The 24,626-nt window shown below is 40.8% G+C and overlaps 1 protein-coding gene across 2 annotated transcripts; it reads right to left on the bottom strand.

The window, feature by feature from the left end:
• On the bottom strand, positions 1–24,626 carry LOC142743274 (mitochondrial glutamate carrier 1-like). 2 transcript variants are annotated; one of them, XM_075853882.1, is made up of 10 exons: positions 24,542–24,626; positions 12,955–13,053; positions 12,269–12,394; positions 11,223–11,278; positions 5,561–5,651; positions 3,720–3,838; positions 3,057–3,261; positions 2,692–2,846; positions 2,437–2,512; positions 1–870 (listed from the first exon to the last, which is right to left on the bottom strand). In XM_075853882.1, the coding sequence occupies exons 2-10, from the start codon at positions 12,972–12,974 to the stop codon at positions 708–710; spliced, it is 1,011 nt and encodes a 336-aa protein (XP_075709997.1). In that variant the 5' UTR covers positions 12,975–13,053; positions 24,542–24,626; the 3' UTR covers positions 1–707. The 2 variants fall into 2 exon arrangements, with proteins under 2 accessions (XP_075709997.1, XP_075709998.1); XM_075853883.1 differs by lacking the exons at positions 12,955–13,053; positions 24,542–24,626 and adding an exon at positions 8,615–8,686 and having other exon boundaries at positions 12,269–12,302.

The following is a 24,626-nucleotide window of genomic DNA, read 5'->3' as shown; positions in this document are numbered from 1 at the left end:
GAAAAAAATAAAAATCTCTCATCTCTACTAATGTGTTCAAGATTTGGGAGCACTCCCAACACACAGAAATATATACAAAGTAATACTTTTCCTGTAGCTGCACAGAAGAATATTCAAGCTTTGACATCAGAAATGTGCACAAGATATTGCGCAGAATGGTATTGGCCCCAATGAACCATTATCTCATTCACTTCCACAGACTAGAAATCGATCTTTTCCCAAAAAGTTGTTCCGTGAAAAAAGGTCTTGTGTTTCAAGTAGAATCCTCCAGAACCAGAAGATCAGGAATATACTACGCACGCAATTCTCGGAGCTGGCCAAGCAAAGTGCATGTTGCAGTTATCAGATAGTGACCTTTTAGAAACAACCCTCAGCAATATCAATCTTATTTCTTCTGTTGACCTCCAAAAGTCACCCTCTAATGTGAAAATAGGGAATGCATAGTAACACGGAACATTCCCCGAGTACCTATATAACCCTGATGTGTCACTGCAGCAAACAAATGCTATTTCACTTTAGTAAAATATAGGTAAATAAACAATGGAGTCGGGAGGTGGAGGGGAAAAGTGCAAAAACAGGAATATGGGTGAAGGATTAATATATATAACAATGAATCAATTCGGTGCTAAAATTTCAATACATCCCAAGAGAAGGTGAAAACACAATCCATGTGGTCATTTTTCTTCAAGTCTCGTGGAATGCTTGAATTATTGAGATGTTAAACAGCTGAATTGGGCAAACTCCACAATTGCTTCTCCCACACCAAGGACGTAAACAACTTGAGCTATTCCAAAAAGAGGTGCAATAACTAACGCTCGACAACCTGACCCCTTCAGAAAGGCAGATGGGCCCTCTTTTATCCATATTTTCCTGCAAAATGATAAAACATATATAAAAAAAAAAACATTAGAAGAGTCACAATCATAGGTGAAATATAGTGAGTTTGCAAATGCAAAAATATGAAAAAGCATCAAAGTTGTTCTCGTCTGTTAAGTGGCTGTGTTTAACCCTTCTCTAGGAAAGTGGATGAATACCAGTATGGCAGGTATTACAACTCTACAAATTCCAAAGAGGTTTTCATAGTGGCTCAAGAGGTATACATCAGTCCATAATTTGCTGTATTGGTTGTAAAACAGCTGTGCCATACAACAGCCGTTTCTGGCAGTGTCATAGACTTTTAATGGAGCGGCAGGGTGCATGCTCGGCCGTTGCTCCATTCAACTCCTCCTGGCAGTAGACTTGTGGCTCGGGGAAACGTGACCCCCGTTTTGGAGATCGGTGGGTTTCTTAATGGTTGGACTCCCACCGATCCAGTGGATAGGTGATAATTTGTTATTATTGAAACACCTGTTTAACCAGTTCAGCACCGTTTAGCCCTTTTTAGCACTCGTTAGTTAAACAGCTACAACTTCTTTATTTGTTGGGCTAGCAACGTAATTTTTGCAATGTTTTTTCCGTAGACAATGCAGGTTTATTTTTGTATCATTTTTTACACATCCTTTTTGCTATTTTAGAATTTTTAGGCTTAAAGTTTGAAAATAAAAGTAAAAAAATAAGCTTTTTTACATTTTAGGTATTTTTTTCTGGTAATAACATAGTTTTACCCTAAAATAGACCTTTTATTTGTGATCGTCATTGTCTACCGTAAATTTTGATATATTACATGTCTATTTTAAGGTAATTGGCTCAGGGCTAGCGTTACAACAATGATTGGCGGGGGGGAACATTTTTTTTCGGGTGGGTATTTTATGTGTATTTATTATTTCTTTTTTTTGCACTTTATTTTACTTTTATTTTTTTATTACTATGGTCTGTCCCTCAAAAGGTCAGCAAAGACCTTTGGGGGACTTTATTTTTTTTTCTTCTTTTACACCATGTTTTTCCACTCTAACTGGGGCTGCTCAGCAGCCCCAGTTACAGCGGAAATCAGCCCTCTCATAGTGACAATTGTCACTAATAGGGCTGTGCTGGGTCTAGTAAGACCCAGTAGCAGTCTGCCACTAATGACATCCTGGCATCATGTGACCAGTCACATGATCACCGGGACCAATAGAGGATGCGGCGCTGCCGATGCCTCTGTTTATATACACAGCGCTCGTTGAGCGCTGTGTAAAAGAGATCAGAGAACATAGAAAGCTGCTACTATCTTCTCCTCAGGGTCTCGGCAGTCACTGACTGCCGGAGACCCGACATTCAGCTGCCCGATTGCTTGGGCAGCAAGCTAAAACCTGCGCCGTAAATAGTCTATGTCGCGGGTTTTAAGGACCCTGAACGCTGGCCGTAAATACACATCCAGCTGTTGGGAACCAGTTAAATTTCAAATACAGATAAAATCCACAAATTTATATTGGATAAAATTTTCCACTGCAAGTTTGGGATTATTCCCCATTTATGCGATACAAATGATACATGTTTCCACACAAACAATTTTCTTACCTAGCACAATCTATTATTCCACTGTACGCCTCTTCATTGGCTCCTTTGTGCAATGATTGAAGACGAGTCTTTATCACTGAAATGGTAAAATTAGAAAGTCAAGGCATAACATAACAGCTACCGAAAAGTACCAGCATTTCAAATATGGTTTGTGTGTAAATATACATGTACACAAACATACTGTATGGCTTGCAGACGCACCATCGGTTAAAAATAGAAAAAAAAATTACACCCAGCGTGTGAAAGCGACCTTACCATCACAAGGATTGACAGCAACAGCTGCTGTGGAGCCAGCAATACAGCCTGCAAAAAACGAGTGAAAAAACGGAGCCTTCCCATCAGGAGAGGACATTCCCAGCTTATTAAGGTTGGAGAACAATGGAAAATAGATGACCGAAAATGGAACATCCCTGTAAGAAAACAAGTTGTAAGAAGATTAGCAGTGCTTACACCCTTTTACTTAAGCAGTTACCATTGTTTGAAAGGTAATATAATCCAGACTAAAAGGTATGTTCGGTTTTATGTTTGCCGATTCAGAGATAACATTTTGGCGCGTTTTGATCTTTCAAATTAAATTTGTTAAGCTATAGGAGAGTAATAAATCATCTTGAAATCCATACCTCAATAACGTCGCTCCCAGTCCTTTATAAAGTCCTTTTACACCCTCTGTTCTGAGAAGTTCAGTAGCGATCTGTGTAGCTGACAGCTTTTGCGTCCCCAATGTTGGTGCAACGTTATAAGCCCTTGAGAGTACTGGAATGGTATTCAAATGCTTTGCACTCTGAGAAAGGCTCTGTATCCCAATAGCAGCTTTCTGACAAGATGCTTAGAAAATATAAAAAAAATTATTAGAACAAGCGGTTTCACTACAAAGAGCTTGGAAAGATGGGGGGGGTACCCTCATTCAGAAATAGGTGTAGGTCACATCTATCAAGATATTTAAGGCATATCCCGTGAATACGCCATAAAAGTATTTCATATATTTATTTTCCATTATTCACTATTTTATTTATTTTCAATTTCTTAGGAGGTGGCTTCTTTAAAAGGAGAGATCTAGGATTAAAAAAACATGACTGCATTCTTTGAAAAACAGCACCACACATGTCTGTGCGTTTGCACTCTGGTTTTGCAGCTCAGCTCTATTAAAGTGAATATGAATGATCTGCAATACCACACACAACTTGTGGACAGGTGTGGAACGGTTTATGGAAGAGAGTAGCCATCTTTTTCTAAATTTGGAACACCCCTTTATGAATTGGTCATGTAGTAGTGTGTATAGATACCTAGTCTTCCTGCATCCTGCAGCTGAATCTTCAGCATTTCCATAGGTGTGGTTATAATAACTTGACAGGTCCCAGCACCGCACCCTGCCAACATTTCTTTGACCAGTGTGAGCTTCTTGCTAAAATACAAACATGAAATAAAATACGTTTTAACATAATCAAAAAAGACAAGTCCATCCAATATGAGATTTTTATTAGGGCTTTAAGGTATCAGATAAAGTATTCACGGTGGTGCTATTTTTACCCTGAGAAGGACAAGTTCCAAAGACAGATGGAGACCGCATCCAATTTCCCAGGGTGGTAAAAATCCTAAAGGTGTCTGCTAGAACATACTTTACAATGTAGGTAATGGTCAGTTTGGTTTCAGTCTAAAAGAAAAAAAAAATCCCCCAGTGGTAAAAGAAAATGGCCACCATCTAATAAGTAACATGCTGCTTTAACAAGTTTATGCTGAGAAAAAGTTATTCCCATCACAGAAAGTTATGGTATATCGCTAGGATATGACTGCCGGAGCCCCTAGGAATCATAAAAATGAGGGGGCCACAATGCTGGTATATTGCTGCAGCCCCTTCACAATTTTTCCACGCACATGGGCGCTTCAGAGGAATCATCTAGCCCCACTCCATGGCCCATTTACAAGAATGGGGTCGTGGTGGGAGTTCAGGGGGCAGTTTGCTGAGGACAATAGCCACCAACTAGTTCAGCTTAATTGATAGACGGCCCAAGATGAAGAGATAAGCGGCTGTGACCGATCCTCTTTTTAATAATCCATGATACCAACAAAATACAGTACAGATCGTTTTTTTGTTTCAAACAAGCCATGACTTGCTTTAAAGATTATTGCCCCTCAAAATAGTCACATGTAAATCCAAGTTGTTAAACATTCTGTTTAGGCACTACATCTGCTTCTGGCAACAATAAAATCAGGTTACTAGAGTTGCATTACTGAGAGTTGTCATTCAAAACTGTAGGAATCGGTGATACAACCCATGTTGGAGATGGAACAGAAACCATATGGGTAGTCATCTAGCCGTATCGGAAATCGCTGCATTTAAGGTTTAGAACGAAGGACTTAAAAAGGTAGTATTTTTATTTCAGGGCAGTGATTCCAAACCTTATTACAATGGTGGAACAATGGTGGAAACCCCGAAAAAAATGCTTACGGTTTCAGGGAATCCCTGCTTCCAATCCTATCTAAAAGAAGCTCTAATATAGTATTGTATAATCTGGCTGAGATTTATGGACTGCTTTGCCTGCACCTATGTTAAAGGGGATTTCCAGTCCTAGAAAATTGATGAACTATCCTCAAGATAGGCTATCAATATGTGATCGGTCGGGGTCCGACTCCCGGCACCCCCATGATCAGCTGTTTTGAAGGGACCGTAGTGCTTATACGAGCGCTGCTTCCCCTTAATGTCCGTTGCTTGTACGGTGAACCGTCGACACCCTTGTAGCGGCGGTTCACAATATTACTGCCTTCTCCAATTCACTTCAATACTGTAAACAGCTGCTACAAGTGTGTCAGCAAGACACAGTGTGAGCAGTAGAAATTAAAAGCGCCGCGGCCCCTTCAAAACAGCTGATCGGTGGAGGTCCCGGGAGTCGGACCCCAACCGATCACATATTGATGGCCTATCCTGAGGATAGGCCATCAGTTTCACTGGACTGGAAAACACCTTTAAGTAGCTATGTGGGTAAAATCAGTTTACCAACCATACTGTAAAAATGAGAGTACTTCTGGGGATACCCCAACCAGTTTCCAAAGAAGCCCAGAGTGCCCTGGTTTGGAAATACTGTTTTAGGGTGAAACCCACTTTAATACAAATAATCCAATTACTTACCCATCTTTGGACAAGTGGTGTCTGAAAAAGTCATTGGCAGCTAATTTAATCGCCTTCTCTGGAGTTACTAGAGTCAAATTCACAGCAGCACCTATAAAGAAAACAGCCATGTTTCAAAGAGTAATGTTGTCATTTACAGGCAGAAGAATATTTACAGTATTAACAGAAGCTACAAGTAAAAAAGAATTTATGAAACACTAAAGCTTAACTGTGTTACTGGGTATAGTTATAATATTATAATGTCAATTTACTACACAATTTCCTATAAAAACTACATGTATGGTTAGTCATGTTATATATTAGAGATCAGCAGTTGACCAACTTTAATAGTTAAAACATATGTGTTACTGTGTAAGAATCGAGCACCTGAATGTGTAGAAATTGTGAGGGTATGAAATCTAGTGAAGTGTTCTAAATAAGAACATCCTATGTGTTCTCATAACTACTGGTCTCACTTATAATGCTACAGGGAGAGATGCATTTAAAAGGACTTGAAAAGCCTGTTTTAAGAGGCCATGTGTTATCAACATGTGATGGGTTAAGCAGTCATGGTTTTGTCAAGCTTCTTAGGTGCAAAGAATGGAGCAACATAGTCCTTCAATAGCAAGTGAAATTTAAGGGCTATGAAGGAATAAAAAGCAAAGCGAGACAATAGACAGCATTAGTGACAATCCAAGAAACAGGACAGAGAAAGCAGAATGGATTGTGCATAGCTACTTATTATTGAAGAGAATTTCTGTCAAGACAGTTCATGAGTATCCAGGTAAGGGGTGGTATAATTCAAATTCAATGCTGATGACCATAATTCAGCGTCATTGTAGGGAAACTATCACGAAAGTAGAAAATAAAGTGCAGTGGTCATGAGACACAGGCATCTACAAGGTGGCAAAAAAGTGCCCCTCTCCATTTGGAGTTTAAAGGGAATAGGTCATTATAAAATTACCTATAGTTGAAATCAAGTTTTTATGTTAAAAATATTTTCGGGTGTTTTTTTCTTTTTCTATTTTCTATGTCATTATCTATATTAAAAAAAATAATCCTAAAATCTTGCAGTTTTCACTCTGGCCACTGAGCCTCACAATAGACTGACACTTCCTGTTCTGTAGAGATTACTTCTTAGCAGTCCTCTCATTATTATCACAGGCAGAATTACAATAAAAGGTAACGTCTATATATTTATTTAACACAGGATCCACCATTGACAATAGGGGATGTACACAGCTCACCTCTTATCCCTTCCTACACAATGACCTCTGCACAGGTCAAAGAGCATGCCTAAAAAACTCTTCTATAGAAGTCAATGGGTCCCCTCCTGTGCACAGGGTTCTAAGTTTTATGTTGCTGCTGTTAGGGCATGACCACACATGGCGGAATTCCTCCGCAACTGTCCGCATCAATGCCGCACCTAATCCGGGTTGCGGATTACGGCTGCGGATCTGCACAAAATGTGCAGAAAATTGATGCGGACTAGCTGCTGCGGACTGCGGGAAAAGTGCTTCCCTTCTCCCTATCAGTGCAGGATAGAGAGAAGGGACAGCACTTTCCCTAGTGAAAGTAAAAGAAATTCATACTTACCGCCCGTTGCCTTGATGACGCGTCCCTCCTTCGGCATCCAGCCCGACCTCCCTGGATGACGCGCCAGTCCATGTGACCGCTGCAGCCTGTGCTTGGCCTGTGATTGGCTGCAGCCGTCACTTACACTGAAACGTCATCCTGGGAGGCCGGACTGGAGACAGAAACAGGGAGTTCTCGGTAAGTACGAACTTCATTTTTTTTTACAGATACATGTATATTGAGATCGGTAGTCACTGTCCCGGGTGCAGAAACAGTTACTGCCGATCGCTTAACTCTTTCAGCACCCTGGACAGTGACTATTTACTGACGTCTCCTAGCAACGCTCCCGTCATTACGGGAGCCCCATTGACTTCCTCAGTCTGGCTGTAGACCTAGAAATACATAGGTCCAGCCAGAATGAAGAAATGTCAAGTTAAAAAAGCAAGACGTATCCGCAGCACACATGACATGTGCATGACAGCTGCGGACTTCATTGCGGAATTTAGAATCTCCATTGAAGTCAATGGAGAAATTCCGCCATGAGTCCGCCACTGCTCCGCAACAGACAGAGCATGCTGCGGACACCAAATTCCGCTCCGCAGCCTATGCTCCGCAGCGGAATTGTACGCATCGTGTAAACGAACACTGCTAAATTAAAGTGAAAGTCAATGGAGAAACGGCTCCGCTGCGGATTAACGCTGCGGAGTGTCCGCAGCGGAATTTAAGTGAAATTCCGCCATGTGTGAACCCGCCCTAAAGCATATCTCTAAATGCTGTTAACAGCAGTTGAGGAAAGATGGATGCTCCCATAATCTTGTAGGGAAAACAGAATAAATAAAAAAAAAGGCTGTTTCACTATCTGGTTTTAATTAGGAAAAAATATATATAGGTCACACATTCCCTTTGGGACTGTGAACTGCTACTAAAATGGTCAGTGGTACTCTTGTAGTCAAAAGAATTGTAAAGGCAACCAAAAGCCCAGGTTTGGGGAACGGTAAATTGAGCTATAGGATCTCCCCGTTTATGCGGCACTGGTCTCATAACAGGTGAACTTTTATTAGGTGGTGTTAAAATAGCCAAAACTCTAAAAAGTAAAATTATTGCTGGTCACAGCTCTTGAGAATTGGCACAAGGATTTGGATGCAACCAATCTCTGACTGGTATTAAGTCTCGTTAATTAGAGCAAATTGTAAACGGATATATTTACACACACTATATATCAGTAGTTGATCATTTGTGTCAGGAAAGTAGATGGATCAAAGGCTAAATATGTAACTGAATTACTTGTCTGGAAGCTTATATTCAATGAACTGTTTTGGAGAAAAAAAGGAAGAGAGTTAATATACACAGTGGGAAAGCAAAAAAAAATATATAAAATAAATAAATAAATAAAAAGGCCTAAGTGATACAAAAACATGGAAAAATCATTTAGAGTAAATATATATATAAAAAATAACATAAAACAAAAATATATAAACAAAAAGGTATTTTCCTAATTACAATTGGTGTACATTTAATGATCCATCGTGGCTTCGCCAGATCGGCTAGCCCTCAAAATCCATGGCGATATGTCTGCAATATGAAAAACACAGATGCAGCAAACAACATTCTACATACATTTGTCTAGAATATTAAACCTGGTCTACTGTAACACCCATAAAATGTAATAAAGACTAAAAAGTACTAGCATTCTAGCAAGGTAAACATTGTCTTAACAGTACAGAGTTTTGATTAATAAGCTACGCCTTCTTTAACCCCTTAATGACCAGGCCATTTTGCACGTTAATGACCAAGGATTATTTTATTTTTTTTCACAGTTGCATTCCAAGAGTGTAACTTTTTTTTATTCCGTCGACATAGCCGTATGAGGGCTTGTTTTTTGCGGGACGAGTTGTATTTTGTAATTGTACCATTTTTAGATGCTTATAATATATTGATTAACTTTATTTTAGGAGAGAATTGAAAATAAGCAGCTATTCCAGCATTAATTTTCACGTTATAAATTTACGCCATTTACTATGCAGCGTAAATAACATGTTAACTTTATTCTATGGGTCGGCACAATTACGGGGATACCAAATATGTAAAGGTTTTATATGTTTTCCTACGTTTGCAAAAAAAAAACTTTTAGAAAAAAATTACTTGTTTTTGCATCGCCGCATTCCAAGAGCCATAACTTTTTTCTTTTTCCGTCGATGTGGCCGTATGTGGGCTTGATTTTTGCGGGCCAATGTGTCGTTTTCATTAGTACTATTTTGGGGTACATAGGACTTATAGATTAACTTTTATTAAATTTTTTATGGGGGGAATGGGAGAAAAGAGAGAATTTTGCCGTTGTTTTTTGCGTTTTTTTTTTTTACGCCGTTTATCCGGCGGTTCAATTAATGTGTTCATTTTATTGTTCAAGTTGTTACGATCACGGGGATACCACATATGTGTATGTGTTATTTACTAAATAAAACCACTTTTTGGTTATTTGATTTTGTAATTTTTTATTTATTTTTTTCACAAACTTTAACGGATTTACATTTTTTTTTTTAGTCCCACCAGGGGACTTCACTATGATCGCACGATGATCGCATATATAATGCTTTGGTATACTTAGTATAGCATGGCCTAACAGACATTTGCTGAAGGCAGACCTGGGGGTCTTTGTTAGGCCCCCGGCTGCCATGGAAACCTGACGGCGACCCGCGATTTCTTTGCGGTCACTATTGACAGCGGCATTTAATGGGTTAAACTGCGGGAATCGGAGCGCGCTTCGATTCCGGCAGTTGCCAGGCTGTGTATAACAGCCGTGCTCCTGCCGCTGATCGCGTGGGTACAGTGGCAGTACCCGCGCCATCACAGGACGGGGACGGATATATCCGTCCTGCGCGAACTAGCAGCTGCAGAGGACGGATATATCCGTCCTTCGGCGTTAAAGGGTTAAGGCTTCTTTCACACACACATTGTGTGCCATTTTTTGGCAAAACGAAAAAAAAAAAACTTGTATGTTTAACTATCTGCATTTTTTACATTGCAAATCATGTGATTCAGAGATCACGTGATGCAAAACATTACTCTTCGCAACGCGATTTATTCTGAAAAAAACGACACAAAATGTTTTTTTTTTGAGGAAATAAAAAACCTATTATGGTCAATGGGAAAAATGACACAATCTGCTGGTAAAACACTAAACCATCCCTTGCTGCGATTAAAAGAGGACCTGTCCCTAGGTCATATAAGTTGAACTGTTTAACTGACCTGAATAGCGCTGTCTCTCTGATTCCAGCTTTTTTTTCCTGTACTCTCCCATTCCAGAGATATGGCCCACTGTGTTGTTGGCTCCCTCGATGTTAATTTTCTGTAGTTAGCCAACAGGGTGTGAACTCCCCTTAAGCTGCCGCACGCTAAATGGTCAGCATCAGAGGGAGGGAAGCCAGCTGCACCCTGTTGGCCAACTACAGCAAAATTAGCATATAGGGAGCCAAAATAATAGTGGGTCATATCTCCGGAATGGGTTTTTTAGTTAACTAGTTCGACTTATATCACCTAGTGACAGGTCCTCTTTAATAATACAGAAAAGCCACTGCCAAAAAAGCAAGACAAAAGAAAAAAAATTCAATGTTTGTAGTGCGTTCTATATTTTAGCATTGATTTCCAGCTAACATCTGGCATAGCATTTTTTTGCCACAAAAAACGTGCGATTTTATTCTAAAACCGCTGTCACACTAAATTAGAGAAATCTGCTAAAACCACGCGCACTTCTACTGTAATAATGATCTTTATATTGTGGAATAAAAACTTTAGCAACAAAAAAAAGCAGGAATATTTTATTAGGCAGCACATTTATTTATATTAGAACATCAGCGGGCTTCTCTCAAGGCAACATATATCAGCAGAAAACAGGATGCACTAGTAAATACAGTGCCCTCCAGCATAATATTCAGTATATAATGTATTGCTATAAAGAGTAAAATGGTCTATTGCACCAAATGATTCAATAGAACAGTCAATATTTTTCAGCACAGCTTGGAATATATACTAGCAAGTTTATGTAGTAGCCTACCTACTCTACTGTATTAGACTAGTTCCTTTGGAAGAGTCTATAAGAGTAATGACATACCTCTATACATTCCAAAGTATCCTTCTGAACGTATAGTCTTTCTCAAACAGTCCCATCTGAAATACACATAGAAAATGGTTTAAAAACAATCCATTGATATTCCAAATGACACCTTTGTTTACAGCATAGTTTCACGTTTAACCCATTCCCAAGCGCCCACTGTTTTTGGACGGCAGGCCGTGTAAGTCCCAAGTCTACAGCAATGTCTTTCGGCGTCACTGTAAAAAAGGTTTGCGAGCGCTCCAGTGAGCGCTCATGTGCTAAGCAAGAGCTGTTATCATCATCTCTTGTACTTAGGACAGCCTTCTGAATACAAGTGGGAAACTGATCCACGCGGTCTCTGACCACGGCATGATCAAACGGGACTGCCCTCTTCGATTGCATCACAAGAAACCCGGTGAGATGATCGTAGACTGGGGGAACCATTTGCAGTCAGTCCTGGGAACCTAGAAAGGACCCCAGAGCTGTCTATTCTGTAAGCCTGCTGTTAGGGCAACATATAGTGTGCCCAATCAGCAGCCTGTGTCATAGTGACACAGTATAATTTATTAGAATACAGGAGTATGCTATTTCATTAGAAGTATCAAATAAAATTTATAAAAAAGTTATTCCTTCATGGGATAAAAAAATAAATATAAAAGGAATGTCCACAAAAAAGTTACTATTTAGCATAAAATATATTTTATAGCCCATACATTACATAAAAACAAAAAAAACTACACATATTCGGTATCCACAAGACCGTAATAACCTGAGAAATGAATTTAACAGGTTATTTTGTGTGGAAAGTAAATGGTATACAAATTAACAAAAAATGAAAAAAAAAAAAACTTTTTCTATATTCATGCTGCAAAAATAAATGAAATAAATACAGTTACAATTACACAGTAATTTAATTGTACACCTATACCGTGCCGGAAAAAATACTATTTCTCCCGCATAAAACAAGGCCTCACATAAAAAAAACGTATGGCTGCTGAAAGGCAGAGGGGCAAATACGAAAAAAAGGTTGCGCGTCATTAAGGGGTTAAATCATTTTAACTCACATGTTTTTATATATTTGTTGACCGTTCCTCTGGTTTTGGAGCCGTGTCTTGGTCAAGTCAACTGGAAAAACGCAAGTCACACCAATAATGCCGGCAATTCCACCATTGATGAGCTTAGCGGGCAAACTAAAAGTAAAGCAATTCATACAAATTAGTACTCGGTTATCAATCATAGGCATTTTACATACCATTGAGAAACAATATATAGTCAGCCTCTCCCCAGTGTGAAACAGCGAACAATAGATTGGATAAATTGGAGATTTTAATTTGGACATTTTCGGTGCCCTGTATACAGAGTATCGGGTTAGTTCTATGAAGAAGGAAAAAAGTTGCTAGGAGTGTTTTTCAGATGCTTGTCTCAGGGTATACAATAAAATCCAACCTGTTGGATCCACTTTCTACCATAAACTGGTGAGGATCTGGCAGCCCCGCAGACATTTTACTGTCGACAGACCAGATCTGTATGGACAGCTTTAGTCTGGCAGATTAAATTTTAATAGAATAATTTGGTATGATGCTAGGCTTAATCCCCATAAACCCCCCACACACTTGCATTTACTGGTATCTTTGTACTAAATATGAGGTTCCCACAAATGTGAAAGGGTTTCCAAAATCCAAGTAACTTCATTTTAAATATCAAGCAACTTTTCAATATAATCGATAAAACAAACTTCTAAAGAAATTACCTAATCTGCTTGTTGGCCATCTTGAAAGTATTTGCTTCTGGAAGGTCTGTTTGGTCACTGAAGTACAGGCTCTCTGCAGCACGGAAGTCCAAATGAGCTCTGCAAAGAGGACACAGAGTGAAATACGGCAGCTGTAGATCTATAAATACACCACTGGCATCCGCTCGTGTAAAAAGATCAATGAACGCAAGTGACTCATTTACAGATCACCGGACAGACCATCAACTGTATGCGACGCGGTGAATAAACAGATAAAGAGGTCACATGCTTTCCGTTAAAGTGCGTTAAACACACAAATGTGCTAGACTCGCGTTTACCAAGAGCAAGAATGAGGGAAAAAGGATTGGTGGTTTGGTCACGTATTCATAGCAAGATTTATAAAAACAAAAAGGCCCTATTCACACAGAGTTTTTAGGCGCAGATTATGAAGTGGAAACAGTGTCTGAATCAGCACCAAAAAACAGCCAAAATAGTTTTTTTCCCCTGGCAGCTTTTAGACGCTCGCAGGGAAAAAAAAAGCGACATGTCCTTTCTTGCCGCGGTTTCCACCTCGGACCTCCCATTGAAATCATTGGGAGGCAGAATTATTATTTTTTGCCCACGGTACTTGCATTAGCTTCATGGCTGCGGGTCAAAACACGGCGAAAAAAGTGCAGGCAGGTCAAAATCTGCCTCAAAATTCCTAAAGGAATCCGGAGGCAGATCTTTTTCTGCATGCAACAAAACGGTGTGTGAACAGGGCCTTACAAAGGCCGTGCTATAAAATACAAATATAACTCAAATAGAGCAAGAAAATGAATTATCACAGATTATGTCAAAACATCTGAGGAGGGAAATGGTCTAAAACTAGGGCTGGGCAATTAACCAAAATAAATCCGGAATTCAGCGCAAATAACAGACGTCATCTGGCACAATTTCGTGTTTTTTTCCAATTCGGTTATGTCCCAGTTTAAACAGCATCTGCGTCCATAGGACGCAGACACAGTTGAACCCAATGGTGGAGCAGGGAGCCGTCAGCTCCTTGCTGTACCATTCACTATGTAACGCCAGCCATGATCGGCCTGGCGCAGACAGGCGTGATGCAGAGACATCATGGCGCATGTCTGCGCCGAGCTACACATAGCACAGACCAGGGGAGACCTGACGAGGGATCTCCTCAAATCGGTGTAAGAACAGGGTTAGGTGAGTATTTTATTATTTTTCTTAGGCACTATAGGGGCATTATACAGTGTGTGGAGGGCGGCTATGGGGCATTACACTATGTGGGGGCACCTATGGGGGACTTATACTGTGTGGTGGGCAGTGTCAGGGGCTATAATGTATACAGTAGTATACAGCAGGATCAGGGGGATAAATATTAATTGCTGTGGCACACATAAGGAGCGTGGTATGTAAAAAGGGGTGCGACCTAAATAATAATTAAGGTTACATGTTCAATTAATCATTAGGTCATAATCGCTCAACCCTAGTCTAAAGTTTTGTTTATACGTCTTAATGTTACAATTTGTCGTTTTTTAAGTACACAGCCGCTACGATTTAACTGGCGCAAGAAAATGACTGTATATGTACATTAATTATAATGATGGAAAGGTCCGTGCAATTCTTTTCAAACCTGTTTGTGGAAACATGCCCTTTGGGAGGTCAAAGCACCGGTTGTTACTCAAAATCTCCTGTTGCCATTCAAATTTTGATTGTCCCCTTTTAATTATTTTCACCGAAAATTGTCACTTTGTTATTGCTTAAACATGCAATCTTAGTTGCGGAGAAGTGATATGAAAAGGCGACTACCAATATGGCAGGTAAAATAAACCTCAAATTTAAGCACAAACGTCTTATTTTTTATTATGGCAATTTGGTGGTAATCCTCTATTACTGGCTACTGGTCGCCACCACTTGTAAGTTTGGGAATTTACTGCATACAGATTATTGCGCTAAATAAGAGCTTTGTACACAGCGAGCTTCCCCTAGTGGTGAATAAAAGCAGCCTATTTTCACTCTATAGGTTTTGACTCCTATAAAGATGCTGTATGAAATAAACACAAAATTTGGGATCCCACATTAAAGAGTGTAATATCCTAATATTTAAAAATTAAAGACAAAACAAGAAGTCTTCCATCTTTTTTTATATCCTGGAAAATATGCCTAATTTTTACTGATACATCCCTGGACCGTTAAAAAAAAACAATCTGCCTAGCACATTTGCTACTCAGGGGTCTTAGGATAGGCCTTAAATATTAGATCGGTGGGGGCCTCTCTGTTAGTACCCCCGCTGATCAGCAGCTTGAAGGGGCCTCTTCATTGTTTACATGGTTCCTCTCTCCATTTGTACTTGAATGTGCTGTTACATTTGTAGAGACCGTGCAAGATACTGCTTCACTGTCCCATTTACATGAACCGCTGCGGTCCCTTCATACAGCTGATCGGTAGGGGTGCCGACAGTTGGACCCCCACCGATGTAAGATTGATTGCCTATCCTGAGGATAGGCCATCAATTTTAATAACTCGGATAAACCCTTTAAATACCAGTTCCCAGGGAAATGTAGATAAGCCACAATGGCTATAAACACAGAAAAAGTTTGGTTGTCCATTATTCATCAGTCCATACCTCATTAAAATTGCCTAATTTTGAACAATACTATTTCAATAAAATTTCCCAAAAAAATTATAAAATAAATCCATCCTCTCAGATGGAAGTCGTTGGGCAGAAAGTCTATGGCCAAGCTTTAGGCCACCAGCTATTATTCAGACTTCTAAGGCTGGCCATACACATTAGATAAGTGTTGGTTAAACAATCTCTCGACCATGTATTGGGGATGCTTGATAGTCGTACCAGGAATATTAGAGTTAAATTTATAATCTCAAGATAATGAGATTGTGCTGGTTAAACCATAGAGAACGGTTTGCGTGTCCCTATCCTAATACCATATCAATGAATGGAATTTCTGTCAAATCCACCATGAATAGAAAGTAGTGAAAAGTGCATGCAAGCCCAAATGATGCTTAAGAGTCATAACCACACAATGAAAACAAGGAAGTTTAACAATCTATTTAAAGTAACAACTGGACCATAAACATTGTATATAGACTTTTCTAGTTTATTTTTTCTTTCGGACAGTTTTAACCACATTTGTTCATAACTTTTTAGCAGTTCTCAGGACAGATTTGATACTCGTTGTGCAAAAACAAGGAGTTAAGGCCCTTTTACACAGGTTAATTATCAGGCAAACGAGAGTCCATAAAAAGAAATGTTCAAGATAATTGCCGGTGTAAAACAGGGCAATGATCAACTGATGAACGAGGAGATGTGCTGCCGATATGATAGAAATGTATGGGGACGCGCGATCTGAGTAATGAGCGCTCGTCCCCATACACAGCTCCTTGGGAAAGGAACAAACGAGCGCCGACAACAAGCTGTCTAGTTGATCGGCACTCATCGGGCCGTGAAATAGGACCATAAAAAAGCAGTATCTTATTATCAATTAGAACAACCCATTTGCACAGATAGTCCTATTAAGGTCTAATCCTACATTTAGTAATGCATGAGGGTACTTTTACACTGGCAGATTTTCTGCATTTAAGGAGCGCCAATCGACAATATAGCAAGTCAATCGGGGCCCGATTCATTAATCATTTAGTCCCATTTACATGAAGCAATCATCGTTATTGTATGTACTGATCGGAAACGAGCATTCAAAAGTGTACCAACCCATATCCCTTCCCCTTCGGTCTGAATTTTGTAGAGAGACAGGGAGAAAGACAGAGAGAGACATAAGAAAATAAATAAAGCGGGGGATTGTGAAGAGGGGGCAGGACGCTCGGATGCACCAAAACGGGTCAGAAGGGTCAAAAAGGGTTGTGTGATGTAAATTAGCAGTGAAATCCTCTATGAACCTTAGCGCTCCATAAATGTAGGTGTGGATAGACTAATTGCTTCCATAGCGCTGGAATAAAAGCACATGCGGCATTGATGAGGGGACAGACGGCTGAGTGGTGATATGACTTCACGGTAACGACACTCAGGTGGAGCAGGAGGAGGCAGAACAAAGATGACAAAAATCAATGAATTTATATGTAATCTTCCAAAAACCGGACAATGCTGCACAGTCCCAAAAGACATGTAAAATATTGCCTGTTTAAAGGCTGCACCTCTAGCACAAAGGAGAGACCAATGGGAGCACCCGTGAAGCCAGGGGGGGGGGGAGACTATGTACTAGAGGGACAGCAACTTGCAGCCTGCCTCCTGTAGCAACTGAAAATGAGGATTTATGGGTAGAGAAAAATACATTTAAACTGTTCGGGTGTGACGGTGATCCCCAGATCAGGCTCCCACTGAGCAATAATTGTGGGAAAAGCCTTGTCTGGAGGAAAAAGAAAATAAATTTGGGAGAGGCTGCATATCACAGGGCCCACGCCCTAGCAGAGCACTTTTTTAAGGAGTACATGCATGAGAGAAAAGGAATGGAGCAGGAAGGGACAATAAATAGTAGAGTTGACATATCCTCCAGAACCCAAAATCTAGATCTGAAACGGATACCAGGATCTGAAACTCGAAGGAGAGACATTTATTGTTGTTCAGGAAGTGGGCGGCGCGGAGTATTTTGTGGGCCGAACATTTCCCAAAAATAACGTCTGCACTTCCCAGGATGGAAGGAGCTATTTCCCAGGATTATAAAAAGGGAAAGGGGTAAGGTGAGAGAGCCATGGGGAAAATGTGCCGGCATGTAGCAGAATATCACCTTTTGGTGGGTGTTTGCATATCTGGGTCTGAACAGTGGAGTCCAACCATGGGAGGCACGGTAGACGGGTATCGCAGTAGTGTTTTTCCATGGAGGCTCATCCTTTATGCTTTGACAGCACCAGTCCACAGGCTGCCTAATATAGGGCGATGTCTGGTAGGCCCACTCCTCCTTTGTCTTTGGATCTGGAGGGGAGGGAACAGGCTAAACTCCACAATTAATTTGCCCATAGGAGAAAATAGTTAAAGATAATATTTGAATAAGTCTGTGTTCTAATGTTTCTTGAACGCTCTATTCAGCCAGGGTTTTAGTTGTATCGGTTTCTGTGAAAACTATGCAACTCCTCAGCTAAAAATCTGTCTGGTTATGTAGCAAAATCGACAATTATGGGTGGGATTCATATTTCCAGGGTCTGCAGGTGGTTCTGTTTATTATATAAGTGGGCAAATTTGACATTCAGAGCCTCCTAGGAGAGTCAGGTGAGAATCTACAGTGGGATCATTCACCTATGGGTAAGCTGCTATTATACAGCAATATGTATCTTTCATGTAGCCAATTGTTTGGAACAGTTGCCAATATGCATCCATGCTCTCACTTGTGAACTTTGACCTGGGACTTTACATGCTGTCTAGAACACTGGCTACTTTTCTATTTTTGGAGGTTTAATTTAGGACATTCCAACATATAGATTTTATATATAGTTATATATCATCTAATATCAGTAGTTGTCTGGCCTCTATTCTTCACACTGTGGTAATCATCTTTGATTTTAATATGTGAATTTTTTATGTTTTGTATCAATAAAAATTATACATTTTATCAATGGTAATGCAAACGGAAACTATGGTTTCCGTCTGGCTTTCCGTTCACCGGTTACTACGAAGGAAATGTCGAACGGAAACGATGAACGGAAACCTGATGACGCTGATGTGAACAGGCCCTAATGGAGATAAAGAAAAAATTAAATAAATCGTGTGTGTGTGTGTGTGTGTGTACAGATTTGCGCAGTCCAAATAAAATAGATGTCTGGGGGCGACAGGCGGGGCACACACCTTGTTTGACAAGTTCCACTGTTCCCGTTCCACTCTTTCAACTTTGACTTAATCTATTTGCATGGAATTCTGCCATAAAAATAGGTTTATAATTACCTAAACTCCCTATCAACGCATGAAAGCATTATTAGAAGTTATAGTAATGTAGTGCGGCCGGTTTGCTCTATAGAATAGCATAGTAGACAACACTATTCTATACAGATGGATGCAAAAAAAAAAAAAACAACACAATTATTCTGCAGGTTATATATATATTTTTTATAATGGGAGCCTGTTAGCGACATTTCCCACGGTATGCCTATCCAGTAGGATTTTTTTCACAGCCTTCTGTTGTAGTTGTCAAGCTCATTTTCACCGAGGGCCACATCAGCCTTGTGCAGGTCACTTCTTGGGAAGTTTTTGGAGCAGTTTTTCATAGACTATTGAAAACAGCTCCAAAAACGGCCGTAAAAAAAAAAAAAAAAACGCAGCGAAATACGCGAGTGGCTTAAAAAAATAAATCGAAAATCAAGGGCTGTTTTCCCTTGAAAACAGCTCCGTATTTTCAGATGTTTTTCGTTAAGTGTGTGAACATACCCTTACCGTGTGCAGATTTTGCCAAGTGAGTCAAGTTGTCTGTACTTATTCTTTAGAATTTAATCTAATCATTCATAGTTTATGTTCATAGAAATGTCACATCATTCTGAGAAACTAAGTGACAGAACACCTCCAGACCGTGACTCAGCGTCTCATCTGTCAATTCACACCATAGTCAGCAAATTAAAAAGCTTCAGCGAGAGATACTGAATGGTTTCTTTTTAATGTAAAGCATATGGATACAAATATCTTATAAATTCAGCAATTCGGAGAGAAAGAACTCTCGAGGACAGTGTATGCCTGCAAGTTAAAAAAAAAAAAAAAAGAAGAATAATACTAAAAAGATCTGGATAATAGAACAATTTACTGTAAAAAATGTGCAACAAATTGTAAAAATTCAATATAGAATATAAAACTTCTTTTAATAAACTAGCGATATGCCAGAATGCAGGAGACTAAACTGTGTGTGAGTATTTTGCAGGCAGAAAAAATCCTTCAGATTTTGACCTGCCTGCACCTTCTTGCCGTTTTTCGCCCATGGCCATTGAGTGCTAGGGGCAAAAAAAATCTGTGGATAACGCTTTTTCTGCCTCCCATTGATTTCAATGGGAGATCAGAGGCAGGAGAAAGCACATGCCGCTGCAGAGGGGAAAAAAACAACAAAAAGGCCTCTGTCTGCCATTTTTTGGTGCTGATTCTGACGCGGTTTCCACGTCAAGATCAGCTCCAAAAAACTCTGTGAACTGGGTCTTAGAATTCCTTCAGGAATTTTGAAAAGATTTTGAACTGCCTGCGTTTTTTAGCGGCGTTTTTCACCCGGGCATTAAAGCTAACGCAAGGACCACAGGCAAAAAGAAACGCAGTGAAAAATGCTCGGAAATGAGCGCCGTGGGTTTTTTCTTCCTCCCATTGATTTTGGCAAGAAAGGACATGACGCTTTTTTCCGCAAGCGGCTAAAAGCCGCCCGGGAAAAAAGCGCCTCGGCTCCCACTTAAATCAATGGGGGAAGATTTTGGTAGTGTTTTGGCGCCGATTCCGACACGGTTTCTGCGGCAAAAACTTTGGGCGAACAGGGCCTAAATCTATATAATAATAAATCTATATAATATATATATATAATAATAATATTTTGAACAAGTAATTTCAAAAGCGTTTATTTATATATTATAAATGAAAATCTGCTAGATGTGAAATGTGCTAAGAGGATAAATTGGCCTTAGGATACTGCCTGTAGGCCATAGTCACACATGACTGTTTTGCTGCAGCAGAATCTGCAGGAAGAAAAATTTTAAAAAAATTAATTAAATTGTCAGGATAATTATGTAGATTTTAAATAGAAATGTCCTACATTTCAATACAACGGGTGATATCCACGGTATTCCCGAGAATCTACAGCAGTATAGAGCACGAAAGTGATCAAGTCTATGCAGATTTTCTCTGGTAGTGCTTTAATGGGGATTTGTATTGGCGCGCTGTACTGTACATCGCTTTTCAGACTTTCAGTGTGGAGTCCATAACAAATCAGCTTGATGTGAAGGTGGCCTAAGGCCAGATAAATAGCAGCTGATTTCTGTGTGATCGAGGATGTCCGGCTCTTGTGGTAGAAACCAGGAGGCAATTATTGGACATTTTTAAATGAGCCCAATGAAATCCGACCCAGTTCTCTGCGGCTCCTGCCAAGGTTTGCGCTAGTTTCCAATATGCTGCATCTTTATGTTACATACCTATAGTTATAAAAATAACTTTTGACATCAGTCATTTACTGGTGGGGGGGGGGGGGGTTCAGAAGCAGAGAACCCCACCCTTCACTAGAACAAAGCTGCCTTAGGCTTTATTCAGACGAACGGGAATTACGTCCGTGCAACGCGCGTGATTTTCACGCGCGTCGGACGGACCTATATTAGTCTATGGGGCCGTGCGGAAATGTGCGTGATTTTTACTCAGCGTGAGTCCGCTGAAAAAAGTCACATGTCCGTTTTTTTGGATTTTGCGCGAATCACGCACCCATTGAAGTCAATGGGCGCGTGAAAACCACGCATGCCGCACGGAAGCACTTCCGTGCGAACTGCGTGATTCGCGCAACAGCTGTCAAAAGTATGAATGTAAACAGAAAAGCACCACGTGCTTTTGTTTCCAAACATCCAAATGGAGTGTCATAATGATGGCGGCTGCGCGAAAAGCACGCAGCCGCGCATCATATGCTGCTGCCACACGGAGCTGGTATGTGGTTTTTGCGTGCGCAAAAAAGCCACGCTCGTGTGAATCCAGCCTTAGGGTAAGGCCACACGGAGCAGCCCTGACACGGTCGCAACGCGGCTAATAGCCCCGTCGGCACCATGTTCGGTGCGGCAGTTAAACAGCCTGTTAGTGGCCGCATGTTGGACGGTTTACCCGCGTTCTTTATCTGCAAAATGCTGCGGCCATGAATACACCATTTATGGCCGCACGATTTTGCAAATTACAACAATTTACCTCCTATTCATTCTCTATGGCAGCGCCGGAAAAAGCCGAACACTGCACTCGGCCATCTCCGGCGCTCCCACAGAGAATGAATGGAGTGGCAGTGCGCATGCGCATGTAACCGGAATACCCCTTAATGAGGTATTTGTCAGCCGCTCCTACATAGTGCCAGCGCTGTTGTTGGCCGCGTTGCGACCGTGTCAGGGCCGCTGCGTGTGGCCGTACCTTTAGGAGCAAATTCTGCTATGTCTCCTCTCGAGCACTGTCAGTTTCTCTCAGCTGTACCCTGGAAAGCTGAAAATGGCTGATAGACTTGCATTACAGTTTAGCAGCCATCCTCAGCTCTCTCGAACAAGGCCGGTGGAGGCCGGCGTACTCTTTACAAGCCTTTTTCTCACAAACCGCAACCGGAGCCTGGACCCCACCAATGAACACTTCTGATATAGAACTGAAGTTACGCTTTAAAATCTACATTTGGATCTTGAAAGTCTGGAACATCACACAATTCCTATTAGTTTTTGCTAATCTACTGGGTATTTTACTTACCATCTATCATCTACGTTTATTATGCCTTATATTTACATTAGGATACTCTGATATATCCATTAAAGTGGTATTCCAAACTCAGACATTTATGGCATATCCTGTGGATCTCTAGAATGGGGCCACCTGACACCCATCCTACCTTATCTTGGTGCAGATTTAGGCCCCATGCACACAACCGTATTTTTTTCCCTCCCGTACATACTAGCCGTAAATACGGGTCCTTTGTCACACGTTTTTAACCCGTATTTAACGACCCTTGCCCGTAAATACAGGTCCGTTGTCATCCGAATTCCACCCGTATTTACGGACTCGTAAAAAAAGGGGGGGCTGGAAATGTCACAATCATGTTCAAACCCCTTAAAAGGATCACATGATCGCTCAGACGCCATTTTCTCTGCTTCTCTTTATTCAAAAATGTTAATCCCCGGACATCACCTAGCAATGCTCCTGTAATTACGGGTGCACACACGTAGCCACCTGTAATTACGGGAGCCCCATAGACTTCTATGGGCCTGCCCGTGCCATAATTACTGCCTGAAATAGGACATGTTCTATATTTTTCAACGGCCCGGGCGTTTTTACGGTCGGGAGCATTGGGCCTTACTGCTGGAAAACAGCTGACAGGGAAAAAACAAAAACTATACTCATCTATCCGCTCCCATAGCAACTCATCCCTGCTCCCCCAGTAGGCTCTATACAGCCGGCCTCCTGTGATGACGTTTCGTCTGGTGTGACTGATGCAAGATGTGATTGGCTCCCACAGTCACATGTGATAAAAAGTCATCACAGGAAGTAGCCTGACCAGCTGGGTGAGCAGGGACACATTGCTATGGGAGCATCAGGAGACATAGGTATCGTTTTTTTTTTCTTCGTTTAAACTTTTTTTGTGTACTTGTGGATTTTGCAGCAGCTACACCGCAGAAAAATCTGCAAACGGTCATATTTGTTGTGAACTTTGACTTCCCAATTGAACTGAATGGGAAAAACACTCAACAAATCAGCAGCGATTCCGCAGTATCAAATCGAGAGGCCGCGGATTTAAATTCTGTACACACGTATTGTATTGCAATGTGCTGTGATTTTTACCAGCCCCTGGCAGTGCTTAATAGGAGATTAGTCCTGACAACCATCGGCACTCAGCAATCGCACTGCGGGATTCTGCAGCTGTCCATACCCCCCCCCCCCGACTATGACACAGAGTTATGTAGTATGCAGCTAACGATTACCTGTGTAGTAACATTGTGACGGTGTCAAAAGAATTAAGCTTTCTGGATTTTTAATTGCAGGTCGCACGTGACAATCTTTCCATAGACCACAATGTAAAACGCGTGCAACTCCTGGCGACAAGATTTTCTAGGGTCATCAAGAAAAAAGTCAGTCGCATGCGACTCCCATACAAATCGTGCCAAGGCAATCGTGCGCTATATCAAGTTGCATACTTTTTTGTTGCGCAACGCTCATGCGATTTTATGTCACCTATGCCCTAGCCTAAAAGGGGGTATTCAGACATTTTCAAAAAGTCCTGTAAAAGCTGCATATGGCTAAAAATGCCTTTCGAAACCTCTGCCAATAGATTCGTGGTCTACCTGCCTGTCTATTATTATAAGGCTGCAGTGATGACACAACGTATTTAAAACATGACCGCGGCAGCCAATCACTGGCCACAACTATGATGTGCTGTTCATAACATCACTACTGCTAGTGATTGGCTGGCTGCCTCAGTGAGGTGTAGAGTAGACGTGGCCGAAGAATCAACAACCAGAGGGGGACCTTGAAACCATCAATGCTGGAGCGGGGGGAGGTAAATAGAGAGTATATGATTGTTACCTTTAGCCATATGCAGCTTGAAACTTTATTTAAAATATTAGAAACCCCCTTTATTTTACCTTTATTATAATGTATGCAAGTGGTAAAACAAAAACAAGAAAAAAAAATCTACTTATTGAAGGAACTGGAGATATGTGACATATTTAGGAGAGATCACATGGGTAGTCTCTGAGGAGCCTGATATGATAACCGGGAACATAATACTGCATCTAACTACAGCAAACCCAAATTGAATACACATTATGGTTACTGTCCCTTTAAGAGAACAGGACAGAAGCTAACCATGCGAGAAATCGGGAAAATCCTACATTGCGCTTATGTGAATGGCCATTCTCGGCTCATTCGTGCATTACACATTACTCTAGTGTCACCCGTGTCAAGAATACTCACCTGAGTAGTTACTGACAAAGGTGTATGAGGCACAGCGGTCAAAAGGATAATGATCTTGTATCAGACTGACGTACAGAGCTCAGTG

This window comes from Rhinoderma darwinii, chromosome 2, assembly GCF_050947455.1.
Source record: "Rhinoderma darwinii isolate aRhiDar2 chromosome 2, aRhiDar2.hap1, whole genome shotgun sequence".
In the NCBI taxonomy this organism is placed as follows: Eukaryota; Metazoa; Chordata; class Amphibia; order Anura; family Rhinodermatidae; genus Rhinoderma; species Rhinoderma darwinii.
This window is presented reverse-complemented; position numbering and strand designations above follow the sequence as displayed.